We start from the raw sequence: 18177 nt of genomic DNA on the forward strand, positions 1-18177 counted from the left end.
TCGAGTATGCCTCTTCAAAGCAGGTTCAGATGTACCATTACTTGAGCATGTTCAAGATGGAGATTCGTGAGTTTGTGTAGATCTAGAGGTATGGTTCTCTCTACGAGTTATAGTCTTTTTCTTGGAAGAGAGAGATTGAGATTGAGATCCGGATGAGAGAGAGGAGACAGGCTACAGGTCAGACTCAATCGGTAATGAAGCGGTTCAAGCCCGTCGATTCATGATATTGAGGTCATAGGGGCCTCACTTGCGGTAAGTACGGAAATACGCATGAGGGGAAATGTCGATCAGCGACTAGGTGCCACAAATGTAGGGATTGCCATCAACATGCCCCATTGTCAAGCAACAGGATTTTGCTACCACTGTGATCAGTTTGGCCATGTGAAGGCCAATTATCCCTTGCTCGCTATGAGACCAGGGTGGCGCCTGACGTCGTTACTGGTATGTATTCATTTCTTTTTTGTTCAATTATTTAATATGCTTATGCTTGTATCTCTGATAGGTACCTTCTTAGTGAATTCTTTGCCAGCTCTTGTCACACCCTCGACCGGCGATAGAAACGCCGAGCTGTGCGACGTGGGGATAATTGGATTCTCGGCAAACATAATATATTGAACATTACACAAAAATATAATACAAACGATAATTTTATTTGTTATAATTTATTCAAGGGTTACATAGTTTTAACACATCAAGTACTCTTCCTAAACATAATTAAACATAAAGTGGAAATATCTTCCAACAAACTTCCATGACGACTCCCTCTTCTCCATGGCTATCTTCAACACTCATCTCCCTGATAATACATGTATTTTGAAAAGTTCAACATATTGTTGATGAGTTCACAAGTTTTTATGGTTTTTCTACTTTATCGTTTTAATTCAAAATCCATTTCGTTTTAGAAAATCATTCTTTTCTGGTTAGGATCTTTTACCAATCCTAACCTAAAATTTCTTTTTAGGATACTTTACCAATCCTAATTTATTATAATCTATTTTAGGATATTTTACTAGCCCTTATTTATTATAATATTTACTACTCGAAGGCGTCCCTTAGGGTACTACTTAAGGTTTTCGGGTTGCATTACCATGAGCCCTTATAATTGACATTGTGGACTATAATTTCCCCAACACGACTCTTCATCGGACATCGAATAATAAAACCTTTATATAAAGAAAGTTATCCTTTCAGGATTGTAGCTAGCCGTCGTATGTAGGAGTGTCAATCCCCGTATAGATCTATACATATCTTCCTGGCTCTTGCAAGATTAACTATTATAAATTCGTGGTAGCCAAATTCAATCCAGGTTGGATGAATAATAAAATTTGCTAACACATTAACATCAAGTGTTTTAATCTTTCTTTTAATCTTTATATAAAATTCTTTTCCATAATTATCACCATATACCTCTTACTATATATATGATCATAAGTAATCGTATTTTTCATAATTATCCTTTTATATATATATATATATATATATATATATATATATATATATATATATATATATAAAATTTTACTACGTGTATATGCCCTAATTATGATTGTTATAAAGACATGATATTTGCGCAGAGTAACGACTAAGTATAGTGCATACTTATATATTTGGTCATCGTTACTTCTAGGTACTATGTTATCCTAGGAATTTGACCAACATAACATCTAGGTAAATTATTTTCCTAGTACGTCGGGTATCATAACTTTTAGGCTTAATATCATAGTTTACAGAGTATTTATGGGTATATTATTCTAAGTTTCATGCTTTTGTGTAAACTGCTAATATATATGTAAAATATATTTCCGATAAAGCATTTTGATACACATGTATTCCTCCCTTAAAACCTTTAAAATAGTAAAACGAGGCCGTGAACTCACCCTTGATGTGTCTAACTGCTGATGTAGGTTTGAATCGGGCTCGAGACTCCAGGGATCACCTAGGGTAGCAACCTTGTCGAGAGTTAAGAGAGAGTGACTTAGAGAAAGATGTGTAGTAAGGGTGTGCCTTGCCTTATATTTATAGGCATATATTTGTGGTGTGAGCGATGCAAAGGTCCTTGTACGTCGCGCATGATCATTGTGGCTCCTACCAAAAGTTTCCACGTGTCACCTCCCCACTTGGCCACGTCACTCGCAATCTACTCAAACCCCGTGTCGAGGGCGCGACGAGCATAGGCACGCACCTCATGCGCACAAAATGATTTTTTTTGTTTGTAAAAATCATAACTCTTTCGTGCTAAATCCGATCTAAACCCTCTTTATATCTTTGTGATGACCTAAAATAGTACTAAAACTTTCCTTTAGGTTGCATTAGCTAGTTTTGACTTTTATTTTTGTGCCTAACGGGGGTAAAAATAAATGATTTTACAAAAATCATATCTCTCTCATACGAATCCCGTTTCGGAATTATTTGCTCTAAAGTTTATATCTCAAGGAGTACTTCAACTCTTCTTTTTGTACCTTTAGTCAAAACTCAACCGATCTCTTAATACCATTTCGACGTTATTACACGGTTGATTTTCTACTTTTTATTAAATTCATAACTATTCCATTTGGAATCGGATTTTTATGAATCTCACCCGTGCACCTTAATCCTTAGGCACAACTCTAGTTTTGTCTATAATCCACGGAACAAACACACACACACACACACACACACACACATATATATATATATATATATATATATATATATATATATATATATATAGGGAAGAGTTATATAGAAAATGAATGATTAGGGCAACACATATTTGAACCAATGAAAACATGACAACACATCACTTCCACAATACATTACTTGTGAAGAAAGAAATGGACACGTGTCATTTGATTATTGGTTCCGGTAGATGTTGCCCTAGTTATTTGTTTTCCACATAACTCATTCCTATATATATATATATATATATATATATATATATATATATATATATATATATATAATTTTACAGGTGCACAAAAATAATAATAAAAAATTACACTAATACGAAAAAACTGAGTAATTGCACGGGACCCTCGGACCACTGTCCGTCCCCAACAATATGTGAATGAATCTGTATGGGTTTTGGCCGCCCACTACGGCTCCTCATTTTTGTGAGGAGAGGGTTTGCCCTTTGGACGATATATTTTGACACCGAAATACATCACCTATAATCTCCTGGCCAACTCCTAGTTGAAAGAAAGCAAATTACAAATTTTGATAGCTCGATCTTGCTTACAAAATACTCAGGGGCGAGTTTATGTATACCCAAGGTGTGGGTCACATGAACCACCTAATTTTATAAATAATACCAGAAATTATATACAAAAACATTTAGGAACTACCTTAAAATTTTGGAATGACCTACCTTAGAGAAAAAGAAAAAAACGAGATGGAGAAATTTGGGTGGTGAAACAACAAGAAAGAAGTGAATCGGTGAAAATGCAGATCTTGAAGCTTTGGAACGGCGAGTACGAAAAGAAAGGAATACAGTTAGGTTAGATTCAAAAATAGGCTCTTGGACTTTAGTTCGTGAATCTCTTTAGGAGAATTTAAGAGAATGAGCCCAAAAGATAACATGTCTTTTATTAGTTATTTTAGTTTTATATCTATTTTGTTATTTCTGTTATAATAAAAAATGAATATATATTGGCTTTGGGAAGAATTGACGGATGCCCAATTTTCAGATCGTGATTCTATATCCATTTTGTTACTTTTTTTTTAATTAGATTTCCACATTATTTTCTTCTCAAACATTTGATTAAGGACTACGTGATAATAATTAGCTACACATGTGTTTACAAATGCAGCAAGTAGGTAGTTTATTTTCTTTGTTTATATTTTTGTTTCTATTTTGTCCTTGCCTAGTTACTTGCTAGGCTTATGGTTTCTAAAAAAATGTATGATAGTTTACAATATCACTTTTTGATTAAAATAAGTTATATATATATATATATATATATATATATATATATATATATATATATATATATATATATATATGGAGGGTTTTTTCTTCACTTGTTTGTGTACAAAGGACCAGAAGGTCAGGTGCGCCCTGGACCTTCTACATTTGTGGGCGAAGGACCGGTGGAAACTAGTGGTCGGTGCTTATTCTCTTGCAGAAAAGGTCGCGGTGACATGGGACCAGTTTTTAGAGGTGTTCCATATTGAGTATGTTCCACCGGTGGAGAGGGAGAAGTTAGCCCAGGAGTATATGTCGCTAAAGCAGACGACATAGTCGGTGACGAAGATCAGCAAGATGTTTATCGATAGATCCCTGTTCTGACTCGAGTATGCCTCTTCAAAGCAGGTTCAGATGTACCATTACTTGAGCATGTTCAAGATGGAGATTCGTGAGTTTGTGTAGATCTAGAGGTATGGTTCCCTCTACGAGTTATAGTCTTTTTCTTGGAAGAGAGAGATTGAGATTGAGATCCGGATGAGAGAGAGGAGACAGGCTACAGGTCAGACTCAATCGGTAATGAAGCGGTTCAAGCCCGTCGATTCATGATATTGAGGTCATAGGGGCCTCACTTGCGGTAAGTACGGAAATACGCATGAGGGGAAATGTCGATCAGCGACTAGGTGCCACAAATGTAGGGATTGCCATCAACATGCCCCATTGTCAAGCAACAGGATTTTGCTACCACTGTGATCAGTTTGGCCATGTGAAGGCCAATTATCCCTTGCTCGCTATGAGACCAGGGTGGCGCCTGACGTCGTTACTGGTATGTATTCATTTCTTTTTTGTTCAATTATTTAATATGCTTATGCTTGTATCTCTGATAGGTACCTTCTTAGTGAATTCTTTGCCAGCTCTTGTCACACCCTCGACCGGCGATAGAAACGCCGAGCTGTGCGACGTGGGGATAATTGGATTCTCGGCAAACATAATATATTGAACATTACACAAAAATATAATACAAACGATAATTTTATTTGTTATAATTTATTCAAGGGTTACATAGTTTTAACACATCAAGTACTCTTCCTAAACATAATTAAACATAAAGTGGAAATATCTTCCAACAAACTTCCATGACGACTCCCTCTTCTCCATGGCTATCTTCAACACTCATCTCCCTGATAATACATGTATTTTGAAAAGTTCAACATATTGTTGATGAGTTCACAAGTTTTTATGGTTTTTCTACTTTATCGTTTTAATTCAAAATCCATTTCGTTTTAGAAAATCATTCTTTTCTGGTTAGGATCTTTTACCAATCCTAACCTAAAATTTCTTTTTAGGATACTTTACCAATCCTAATTTATTATAATCTATTTTAGGATATTTTACTAGCCCTTATTTATTATAATATTTACTACTCGAAGGCGTCCCTTAGGGTACTACTTAAGGTTTTCGGGTTGCATTACCATGAGCCCTTATAATTGACATTGTGGACTATAATTTCCCCAACACGACTCTTCATCGGACATCGAATAATAAAACCTTTATATAAAGAAAGTTATCCTTTCAGGATTGTAGCTAGAGCCGTCGTATGTAGGAGTGTCAATCCCCGTATAGATCTATACATATCTTCCTGGCTCTTGCAAGATTAACTATTATAAATTCGTGGTAGCCAAATTCAATCCAGGTTGGATGAATAATAAAATTCGCTAACACATTAACATCAAGTGTTTTAATCTTTCTTTTAATCTTTATATAAAATTCTTTTCCATAATTATCACCATATACCTCTTACTATATATATGATCATAAGTAATCATATTTTTCATAATTATCCTTATATATATATATATATATATATATATATATATATATATATATATATATATATATATATATAATTTTACTACGTGTATATGCCATAATTATGATTGTTATAAAGACATGATATTTGCGCAGAGTAACGACTAAGTATAGTGCATACTTATATATTTGGTCATCGTTACTTCTAGGCACTATGTTATCCTAGGAATTTGACCAACATAACATCTAGGTAAATTATTTTCCTAGTATGTCGGGTATCATAACTTTTAGGCTTAATATCATAGTTTACAGAGTATTTATGGGTATATTATTCTAAGTTTCATGCTTTTGTATAAACTGCTAATATATATATGTAAAATATATTTTCGATAAAGCATTTTGATACACATGTATTCCTCCCTTAAAACCTTTAAAATAGTAAAACGAGGCCGTGAACTCACCCTTGATGTGTCTAACTGCTGATGTAGGTTTGAATCGGGCTCGAGACTCCAGGGATCACCTAGGGTAGCAACCTTGTCGAGAGTTAAGAGAGAGTGACTTAGAGAAAGATGTGTAGTAAGGGTGTGCCCTGCCTTATATTTATAGGCATATATTTGTGGTGTGCGCGATGCAAAGGTCCTTGTACATCGTGCATGATCATTGTGGCTCCTACCAAAAGTTTCCACGTGTCACCTCCCCACTTGGCCACGTCACTCGCAATCTACTCAAACCCCGTGTCAGGGGCGCGACGAGCATAGGCACGCACCTCATGCGCACAAAATGATTTTTTTTGTTTGTAAAAATCATAACTCTTTCGTGCTAAATCCGATCTAAACCCTCTTTATATCTTTGTGATGACCTAAAATAGTACTAAAACTTTCCTTTAGGTTGCATTAGCTAGTTTTGACTTTTATTTTTGTGCCTAACGGGGGTAAAAATAAATGATTTTACAAAAATCATATCTCTCTCATACGGATCCCGTTTCGGAATTATTTGCTCTAAAGTTTATATCTCAAGGAGTACTTCAACTCTTCTTTTTGTACCTTTAGTCAAAACTCAACCGATCTCTTAATACCATTTCAATGTTATTACACGGTTGATTTTCTACTTTTTATTAAATTCATAACTCTTCCATTTGGAATCGAATTTTTATGAATCTTACCCATGCACCTTAATCCTTAGGCACAACTCTAGTTTTGTCTATAATCCAGGGAACAAACACACACACACACACACACACACACACACATATATATATATATATATATATATATATATATATATATATATATATATATATATATATATATAGGGAAGAGTTATATGGAAAATGAATGATTAGGGCAACACATATTTGAACCAATGAAAACATGACAACACATCACTTCCACAATAACTTCCACAATACATTACTTGTGAAGAAAGAAATGGACACGTGTCATTTGATTATTGGTTCCGGTAGATGTTGCCCTAGTTATTTGTTTTCCATAGAACTCATTCCTATATATATATATATATATATATATATATATATATATATATATATATATATATATAATTTTACAGGTGCACAAAAATAATAATAAAAAATTACACTAATACGAAAAAACTGAGTAATTGCACGGGACCCTCGGACCACTGTCCGTCCCCAACAATATGTGAATGAATCTGTATGGGTTTTGGCCGCCCACTACGGCTCCTCACTTTTGTGAGGATAGGGGAGAGGGTTTGCCCTTTGGACGATATATTTTGACACCGAAATACATCTCCTAGCCAACTCCTAGTTGAAAGAAAGCAAATTACAAATTTTGATAGCTCGATCTTGCTTACAAATACTCAGGGGCGAGTTTATGTATACCCAAGGTGTGGGTCACATGAACCACCTAATTTTATAAATAATACCAGAAATTATATACAAAAACATTTAGGAACTACCTTAAAATTTTGGAATGACCTACCTTAGAGAAAAAGAAAAAAACGAGATGGAGAAATTTGGGTGGTGAAACAACAAGAAAGAAGTGAATCGGTGAAAATGCAGATCTTGAAGCTTTGGAACGGCGAGTACGAAAAGAAAGGAATACAGTTAGGTTAGATTCAAAAATAGGCTCTTGGACTTTAGTTCGTGAATCTTTTTAGGAGAATTTAAGAGAATGAGCCCAAAAGATAACATGTCTTTTATTAGTTATTTTAGTTTTATATCTATTTTGTTATTTCTGTTATAATAAAAAATGAATATATATTGGCTTTGGGAAGAATTGACGGATGCCCAATTTTCAGATCGTGATTCTGTATCCATTTTGTTAATTGTTTTTAATTAGATTTCCACATTATTTTCTTCTCAAACATTTGATTAAGGACTACGTGATAATAATTAGCTACACATGTGTTTACAAATGCAGCAGGTAGGTAGTTTATTTTCTTTGTTTATATTTTTGTTTCTATTTTGTCCTTGCCTAGTTACTTGCTAGGCTTATGGTTTCTAAAAAAATGTATGATAGTTTACAATATCACTTTTTGATTAAAATAAGTTTTATATATATATATATATATATATATATATATATATATATATATATATATATATTACACATTTATAAAAAAGTATTATGTATTTTTAAAACATAACAAGTTATTTGTACATGTTTACTTTTTTTAAATATACGTAGGTAATTATCTACACATATGACTAATTTAACATATTGGTTTTGTTCTAAATTTAAGTTGATTTTAGTCAAAAAGATAGAATAAAATAAGGAATGTTTGATTTGGACCAGATCCTCTCACCATTAGTTTTTATACATATTGAATTGGTTATTTTTATGGTTGACCCCAGCTATCTCTTAAACCAATCATAGTTAGTGCACCGCAATATTTCGATTCTAGACTTGCCACTGAAAATATTTATATATTAATTTTAGTTAACAAACAACAATATAAACATGTCTTTTGTTTTTTATTTTTTAATTGATTTTGGTTGATTAAATGTCTAACAAGAAAACATAAACATTTTTCTTGGTAACAAATAACGTTTTTCTTGTTTACAACATGTTAACTTCGGTATGAAAAGCTAAAATGATAGAAATCTATAATAATAGGCGATGTGGATTTTACCATTACATAAAGAGATGGAAATCTTTAAGTTCCAATCTTAATTGTTTAAAATATTTTTCTTAAAAGCAAACATGAAACCACGGTCACAGTCTCACCTTCAACCTTTGAGCCTCTTTAACGGCTTCAACATTCGCTTCTTGTTGTTTTATGTTTTTATTCTATTAGTTTCATTGGAGGTCATTAAATCAGGGTTCGTGGTTAAGAAACTGCCAGGTTGGCTTGGTGATCTTCCTTTCACACTCGAAACCGGGTAATGTCGCGTTCTTTGTTCCAGAATTATGTCGACCGTTTATGATTATTATGATATCTTTAATTTGTTCAATATACTTTATATACTAACTTATCACGAAATGAATGTGTTGTAAGTTATGTTGGGGTAGGAGAATCCAATGACGTGCAATTATTTTACTACTTCATTGAGTCTGAAGGAAACCCGAAAAATGACCCTCTTATACTTTGGCTTACCGGAGGGCCCGGTTGTTCTGCTCTTTCTTCCATTCTTTATGAAATAGGTATTTCTGATCAAGATTTTTAGCTTTTAGTTTATTTTTTCGAGTGGGTTGACAAAATCAAAATGGTACCTCACTTCCCATTTCAACTTCAAACTGTAAAAAATTCACAAAGCTAGTTATGCTAAAACACCACCAAGTAGCTAGCTAGCACATAAAAACCCAAAACAATAAATACTATCTGTAACGTGATTGTTCTGTTTTGTTTTTCTGGCATTTAGCTACTTGGCTTTTGCAGCAAAAAGACCATGGTTATCTTGCTCAAATTACTGCTCACAAAACACTAAAATGCAAACGATGTAGCTAGTGATGGAGATCAAATTGGCATGTGTTCTTATTACGAAAACATTAAATATAACAGTTTTTCATATGGATTGAAAAGGATGGAGATCAAAATGGCATTTGGTCATATTTCATGTGAGTAAAGGGAGATAAAGAGAGAAAAGAGAACTGACTTTAGAGTTGAGACATAAATTATAAATATTATAACCACTCTACTTCAATTCATAAAATAAAATAGTGTATCAAGATTTTTTAAAAGTTAAGAGGCTATTGGTACATCATCTAAGCAGTGACGACCCAAAAATATGTTAAGGGTAAAATATCGAAACGTTGGGTCCATGCATTGTGGTGTGGAATGTGTGAGCATTTCATCATTTCATGCATAGAATTTCTTCTTTTTTTTTTTTTTTTTAAACAGAAACTACTAACCTACTCGTAAATGAATTGACCTCTCAGTTGGGCCCACCATTTGATATAAATTTTCATTTCACTCTCCTTTAAAAAGGTAATCTTCCCGCTTTGTGTATTTCTTTTTTAATGTATTATAAATACAAAATAACATCTAAATATTAATCAGCAAATATTACATCATTAAGAGGAGTTAATAGATAAGTTTGAAACGAGATTAGTATTTTTGTCAAACATTTTTGTATCATTAACTTTATTTTTAGTTTTACAGAAATGAGACTAATATTATCACATATATTTTTACTTTTATAAAAATATATTGTTTATATTTTATGATTTAACTAGTTGTGAGACTTATATATTACATGAATTAATTTAAAAAAAAAGTTAAATATAAAGGTCTAAATATTTAAAAACTTTGAATTTATAAGAAAATAAGAAAAATAATGATTTATTATAATGAAAGTGTTTTTTATTTTTTAAATTTAAATAAATAATTTAAATAAAGAAAATAAACTTTAATTTTGGAAATTTTGAAATTAAAAGGTAAGTTTATTAGGAAATTAATATCCATTTATTACTAAGTTTATTACAATTATTACATTAAAATATTATATGGAATTTAATAAAATATAAAACGCATAAAATAACATTTGAAAAATAAATTAATTCAAAATAACCATAAAATGACATTTGATAAATTGAATGAGAGTGTGACAAGTGACAAAAAACCTTTCATTTATTAGAGAGGAATATATGATTTATATACATAATTAGACTAATAAATAAAATGGTAGGTCCTATCTTAGGTCCCATTTAGAAACATTTAAAATGTTATGAATAATTGAGATAGGTTTATCAAAACACAGAGTGTGTTTTATTTGTTGGTGATTTAGTATGATGCAGATTGTAGTGTTTTTTTTACATCTATATGTGTTTGACCTCTAAATGAGATGTATCATTGATATGCTCTTTTTAAGAACGATAAATTTTTTGCAAAAAAAATTATATGTTGGCAAACATTTTGGTTTGTATTGGTAGATTCCCGAACACATCCGTTGTACCAAATATTCAAATTTAATAGGATCCATGACATTATTTTTGCTATCTTGCATCAAGAATATATATTTTACACATCATAAGACATGTATTAGGGGTGAATATGATACGGTACCGATTTATTTTTTTCAAAATGTGTACCGTACAAATTTTGCTACCAATATCATATTAAGAATATGTATTTTACATATCATAATGCATGTATTAGAGGTGAATATGATACGGTACTGATTTATTTTTCTTAAACCGTATACCATACAAATTTTGCTACCAATATCATATTAAGTATACTTAGAACCAACTTGTTTGGCTGCCAACACGTTTGTTTGGTACAAATTTATAATGATATATATCAATTTATTTCTAATTGACAATTGTAATAATTAAATACCAACAAAGGCATAGGCATGGGCCAATTTTTTCATTTGGTAAAAAAAAGCAATGAAGTAATTCTTTTAGTTTAATTAAGAGTTTTATTGAAGTGACTTCTTAATTTTTTTTTTTAATTTTTTTAATTAATATGATGATAACTATTGACTACGGTTAAACTCACTTGACAATTAAAAGATAAGATTTCACACACACACACACACACACACACACACACACACACACACACACACACACACATATATATATATATATATATATATATATATATATATATATATATATATATATATATATATATATATATATATATATATATATATATATATATATATATGAGAAATGAATTGCTTGGTACCGTAATACCATGATATGGGAATTTTGGTATCGGTACCGTACCTAGATTACTCAATTGAAATGGTACTACCAAACAAACATATTTACCACCAACCTTTTTACTTGGGTTGATAACATATTGGTTGATTTTCTATAGTATATATTTGATAACCTTAGTATGTATATATATTAAATGTGTTGGTGGTTATATACACAGGACCCTTCACTTTCAACTATGCAAATTCCACTTTGAAGAAACCAGTGTTCGAGATAAAACCTCATAGTTGGACAAAGGTGCACATTTGTTAACATGTATTTTACACAAACCTTAATCTAGATTGTCTTGAATATTAATGAAATTGAGTTGATATGTAATAGTAAAAAGGTGTGAAATATAAGTGGCTTGTTTAATGGTCTATCTAACCTTTGCATTATTTTTGAGTTGTCATAGTGTTTTTTTTATAAATACATAATCTTTAATGTTCTACCTAACCTATGCTATGATTCAAAATTATTGTCATCCCATCCATTCATTAATTTTAAATTAAATGATATCTTCAACGTTTAACCTCTTTAAATACTTTATTTTATTAATTTAACTAATTTACCCTGTCTATAGAAATATTTTATCAAACTTACTCATTTTATTAGTCTTTTTTTTATAACATATAACATTTAAAATGTTGCAAACAAATGAAAATGTAAATACAACTATGTCTAGTCTTTGTTTTATATATATATATATATATATATATATATATATATATATATATATATATATATAATACGAAAAAATTATTATATCATAATTATAATATATATATATATATATATATATATATATATATATTGGAATTATATATAATATAAATTTATATTTCAAATATGAAGTGTCATTATATATTAAAAAAATAATTAATTAACAAAAATAACAACTATTAAAAATAAAATATTTATTAAAGAAGTAAAATTAAATATGATTTAAAGGATGATGAGTTAGATATACAAAATATAAAAGTGTATTGACCAATATATATATATATATATATATATATATATATATATATATATATATATATATATATATATATATATATATATATATATATATATATATATATATTGTAACTAGGTGAATGTCCGCGCGTTGCGCATAAACACCTATATAGTTGAAGTCTTTACAAATATATGTTTTTTTTTAAAAAAATATAACAATAACGTTGCTGTTAACTTTCATATAATAATTTGTATACTAAATTGATATAATATATTGATTATTTTGAATTATATGTTAATATATATACATCTATGATAACAGCATTATCTTAATCGTTTGAATGACTTCTACCCGCGAGTTACACATTAATAAAATTAAATATAATATACGGTTTAATGTTATTTATAGTTATTGTTATGGTTAATTAATTTTTTAAAATTTATTTGCTTAATGTTTTAATTTTTGTCATTATAATTATTTAAAACACCAAACATTGTTTCTTTATTTTAACGGTAACAATATAATCATTTATATAAAGTTATTTTTAACTATTTTTATAGTAAGTTATTTTACGCTACTTATTTGAAAACATTTAATGATTATAAAAATATCTTTAGGAAATATTTTAGTTAAATTGAGATTATAATTTAGTTTTTGCATTTATCACTTTTAACTATTTACAAAAGATTCTTTGGTTTTTAATTGGAACTAAAGTTTATATTTAACTTCACACTGTAATGTTATATTTAAAGTAACAATTTAAGTATTTTGTCTAAACTGTCCAAAAGTTATATCTTTAAACTGATAATGATTTACATACAACAACATTTTAAATCTAATAAATTAAGTATAATATATTAAAAGTTAAAGACATAAATTTATAAGGAGAAGTAAATATATTATTTTAAAATTGAAATTTAGTTTATTTATGATTACAATTTAGGTTTGATATTTATTTAACCTTATTAACCAACTTATAATCATTATTACAAAGACACTACATTTTATCACTTTTAGCTATTTAAAAAGTATTTTTTGGGTTGTTTAAGGTAAACTAAAATTTATATTTAAGTTGACCTTATAATATTATATTTAAATTAATAATTTAATTATTTTATACAAGTTGTTCCAAAATTGTATCTTTAAAATAATAATCGTTTACATCCAACTATATATTAAAACTAATAAATTAAGTATAATATGTTAAAAGTTAAAAACATAACTTTGTAAGTAGAAGTAAATATATTATTTTAATATTGAAATTTAGTTTAAATATGATTACACTTTAGGTTTGATATTTATTTAACTTTATGAACCAACTTATAATTATTATTAGAAAGAAATTTAAAAGTCATGGGAGTTTCAAATGAATGTGGTAAAAGATAAAATACATGGAAGTTTCAAATGCATGAGGTTCAAGGAAAAATGTTAGCTTTATAAGATATATATATATATATATATATATATATATATATATATATATATATATATATATATATATATATAGATAGATAGATAGATAGATAGATAGATAGATAGATCGATAGATAGATAGATTAGTCAAATAAAAATAACAAAAAAAAGTTATGTACTACAATGGAACTAAACGGTCAATTAAGAAAACATCAAAATAGTAATTAATTATAAAATACTCTTGTTAGAGATGCTCCAAGGTTGGGTTTTTTCATTTGAAATTCTTCGGCATGTTTGATGTTCACAGCCCAACGAGTACAAGTTTGTTGATATAATGAAATCTTAGTTGCATTTTAGGTGGCCAACATAATATTCCTCGATCAACCTGCTGGGACCGGATTCTCTTATGCAAAAAGTCGTGATGCTTACATAACAAATGATACGTTATCATCAATGCATGGATACGATTTTTTGAGGAAGGTATAGTAACTTCGTGCTAACAAGTTTCATTTTGTCAATTTTTTCAGTTAACCTATCTCACCAATAAATATAGCCATGTAGAAATTAAAATCGTTAACATATGCTCTAGTTCTTTTCTTGTAAATGGATTGTTTACTAATTCTATAATTGACTTTTTCAATATATGAAACAACTGATACATTTAATGTAATCCAAGCATCAGGAGCATATTGTAATATGTCTGTTTTAGATGTAAAATTAGCAGAGATCATGAATTTTTTCTTGCTATGTCTTATGCCACCAGTGGCTTGTGGATCATCCTAAATTTCTCAACAATCCATTTTATCTTGGTGGTGAGTCCTACATGGGCATAATGGGGCCAATGATTATTCAGGAAATATACAAAGGTATCTAAAATAGTTGATGTTCTTGTTATAAAGTTGGGTTTGAAAAACATTAGTTGGATTCATAAATACTTGAATTGTGTGCTATAGAGCTTGCTTTGTTTCCCACTTTTGTAGGTAATGAAGTTGGAGAAGGGCCAAAGATAAACATCAAGGTACAAACTAATTGATCAATATCCAAAATAAACAATTGTCTGCATACTCTTGATTGTAGTGAATTTGATCATCCGCAATGCTTGAACAATATTTAAATAATCTTTTCATCGATCATTGAATTTGATATATCTTTTTTCAAATTAGGGGTACATGCTTGGTAATCCTCTAACAGACACAAATAGCGACTATAATTCAAGAATCCCATTTGTTCATCGTGTTGGACTCTTATCAGATGAAATCTACAAAGTAAAAACCACAATTGAGTTGTCCACTAATACATTAAGTCCCTGTATATCATTTTCTGTAATACGACTAGGAATTAAGTTGCATATCAATTTTTGCAGTCGACTAAAAAAAATTGCCACGGAGAGTACTTTAATATTGTAGATCTTGACAACAGTCGTTGCATAAATGATCTTCAAGTCGTTGATAAGGTACATGAGCTACAGTTTAACTTGGATTATTAGCTAGTAATGACATCATGAGAGTATGTATTCATTTCAATGCATGTCTTTCTATTTTGATGTCAGTGTATTGGAAGAATTAACAAGCCCCAGATTCTAGAACCTGCTTGTGACACTTCAAATACCTTAAAATCTGATCTCTTCGGGAGGAAGTTAAGATCTCTTGACAAGGCCTCTATGGATATGTGGTCGTTAACTCAAGTTCAGATACAAGGGTGTCGCGTATTACTCTCTCTAAACTATATGCTTCCCTATGGTTTTTGTTTAGAAACGAGGGAAATATATGAAACTTTTTGATTTTTTTAATTTTGTCTTTTATGTATATAGGATGACCATTATTTATTCAGTTATGTATGGGCTAACCGTAGAGACGTGCGAGAGGCTCTTCATATTGACGAGGTTTGAAGTTCATAGCGAGTTATATTCATGTCTCTTAAATTAATACAATGTGATGGGATAATTAATAATCTTATGACCACAGGAATTTGATAAAATCGAGTGGGTACGGTGCAATGAAACCCTGTTTTTTTATATAGATAAGGAACCCATTTCTTACACACACAATGTCCTAAATACTGTTGCCTATCATAGATACCTTGCTAATAAAAATTGTCGAGCTCTTATATACAGGTATTATATATACCCATAGCTATTCTTCTTAATTTTTAATTTCACTTTCTCCTAGAGTCCACTTTCGGTCGATCTTATCCATATATGCATGTGGTATTATCATAGGCAGTGTTTGGTATGCAATATATCAATAATCCAAAGAGGAATAAAATGATACATGTTTGCCACATAGGAATGGAGTGGAGCATTTCTTCAAGAATGGTTTATTACATTCCATTGGACAATAAAACAATTTTTTATTCCAATGTAATGAACCATTCTATTCTTTCATTAGTTCCATTCGTACCAAACACTACCTCTAAGAACTTGAAAACAAACAAATATCCATTGCATTCTTACATGTTTATGTCTTTTGTTTGAGCAGTGGAGATCATGATATGGTGCATCCATATTTGGGAACAATGAAATGGATTGAATCTCTAAATTTCTTAGTTGTAAATGATTGGAGACCTTGGTTTGTCGACAAACAAGTAGCGGGGTTAGTTGTGTTTTCATTGTTATCGTCAGAATAAAAATTGGAAATGACAATATATCGACACTATGCTTTTATCTTATTTTTTTTTGCAGATACACCATGAAATATTCACACCATGAATACAACTTGACATTTGCTACTTTGAAGGTGAAAATTTCTATTCCTTGACTCTATAATTAGAAGGATTATTTGTTGAACCTATTGAAAAAAATAAATTTTGTAGTTTTCATGAGGAAAAAGAAACATTTTTTGTTATGATTTTAATGGTTGACTATTTTGTAATGTTAAAGGGAGGAGGTCACACAGCTCCAGAGTACAAACCTAAAGAATGTTTCAACATGGTGAAAATGTGGCTTGCTAATGATGCTTTGTAAGCAACAATAGTGGAGTTTGATATTTTGTCTTATAACAAGGGATTCAAGCTCACACGTTATAGTGGAAGTTTAAATAATATTTTTTTGTTAAAAATACATTACAATTTTAATTCGACCATAAATAACTTCAAAAATCAAAACCTACATTGCAAAGGGAAAGATCCTTAGCTTCCGAATCTTGTTCAATCACAAAAGGATTATAGATGTGATCCTATGTAGGAATACATACAACCAAAATTCACAATTTAACAATCTGTATAATTTGTTTCTTCAAATTATGGTAATTAAATTGATAATTTAACTTTGACTATTCATTATCATAGGATTTTTTTTATAAATCGCACAACACATAAATAAAATAGCATCGTACTAACACTTATATTTTTACTCTAAATAACATTGTACTTATATTTCGCTAAAATTTATGTCCAACTTAATTAAAACCAACAGGAAACATATAGCAGGTTATTATGTCCTCATGTAGACCATGATTCTTTTTCATGACAATCAAGTAGCAAGTTATTAGGGAAAATGACTCGGCAGGGTAATCAATTGTTGAGTTTGTTCAGATTTGGTCATTTTCCTTTTTTTGTACCCAATATATCATTGAACTTGTTGTTTGCGTTCACATATACCAATATGACCAACTATTGTAGGTTTAGCCGATCAAGTTGAATTTTTCGGCCAATATATGAATTTTCCGGTCAATATACGAATTTTTCTCGGTGACTAATATGAATTTTCCGACGATTTCAAATGTGTGTGAACTAGATTCGTTCCAGAAATTGTTGATTCATCAGATGTGTTCTATCAAATTTGTTCATTAGATTCATTCATCATATTTGTATGTGTAACGACCCAACAACAATACTAAATTTTTTCATTTAAAAACCATTAATTTTCATTTATTGATTGTACCAAAATCCATCATTCATTATAGTAATCCAAAACATCAGAGTACAAATACATCAAATGCGGAAATCATATGGGGAGGATGTTGTTCCATCACGTCGGACCC

The 18177-nt window shown here is 30.1% G+C and overlaps 1 protein-coding gene across 2 annotated transcripts; it reads left to right on the forward strand.

Moving 5' to 3' along the window:
- The first annotated feature begins 8824 nt into the window (after positions 1-8824).
- Positions 8825-17473, forward strand: LOC145053957 (serine carboxypeptidase-like 17). Of its 2 annotated transcripts, XM_079002084.1 has the most exons (14): positions 8825-9053; positions 9170-9315; positions 12005-12081; positions 14555-14677; positions 14961-15063; positions 15178-15215; positions 15361-15462; positions 15561-15650; positions 15747-15902; positions 16008-16079; positions 16162-16310; positions 16675-16788; positions 16878-16932; positions 17076-17473. In XM_079002084.1, the coding sequence occupies exons 1-14, from the start codon at positions 8875-8877 to the stop codon at positions 17157-17159; spliced, it is 1488 nt and encodes a 495-aa protein (XP_078858210.1). In that variant the 5' UTR covers positions 8825-8874; the 3' UTR covers positions 17160-17473. The 2 variants fall into 2 exon arrangements, with proteins under 2 accessions (XP_078858210.1, XP_078858212.1); XM_079002086.1 differs by lacking the exon at positions 15361-15462.
- Positions 17474-18177: the final 704 nt, after the last annotated feature.

Source organism: Lactuca serriola, chromosome 5, assembly GCF_051521515.1.
Source record: "Lactuca serriola cultivar US96UC23 chromosome 5, Lser_US96UC23_V15, whole genome shotgun sequence".
NCBI classification, from domain to species: domain Eukaryota; kingdom Viridiplantae; phylum Streptophyta; class Magnoliopsida; order Asterales; family Asteraceae; genus Lactuca; species Lactuca serriola.

Bases quoted from the DNA above. Each gene is read 5' to 3' on its own strand.
- LOC145053957 (XM_079002084.1), top strand. From the start codon at position 8,875: ATGAAACCACGGTCACAGTCTCACCTTCAACCTTTGAGCCTCTTTAAC. The intron at 15,903-16,007 runs GTATTACTCTCT...TTATGTATATAG, and splicing joins TTCAGATACAAGGGTGTCGC to GATGACCATTATTTATTCAG. The intron at 16,311-16,674 runs GTATTATATATA...TTGTTTGAGCAG, and splicing joins TGTCGAGCTCTTATATACAG to TGGAGATCATGATATGGTGC.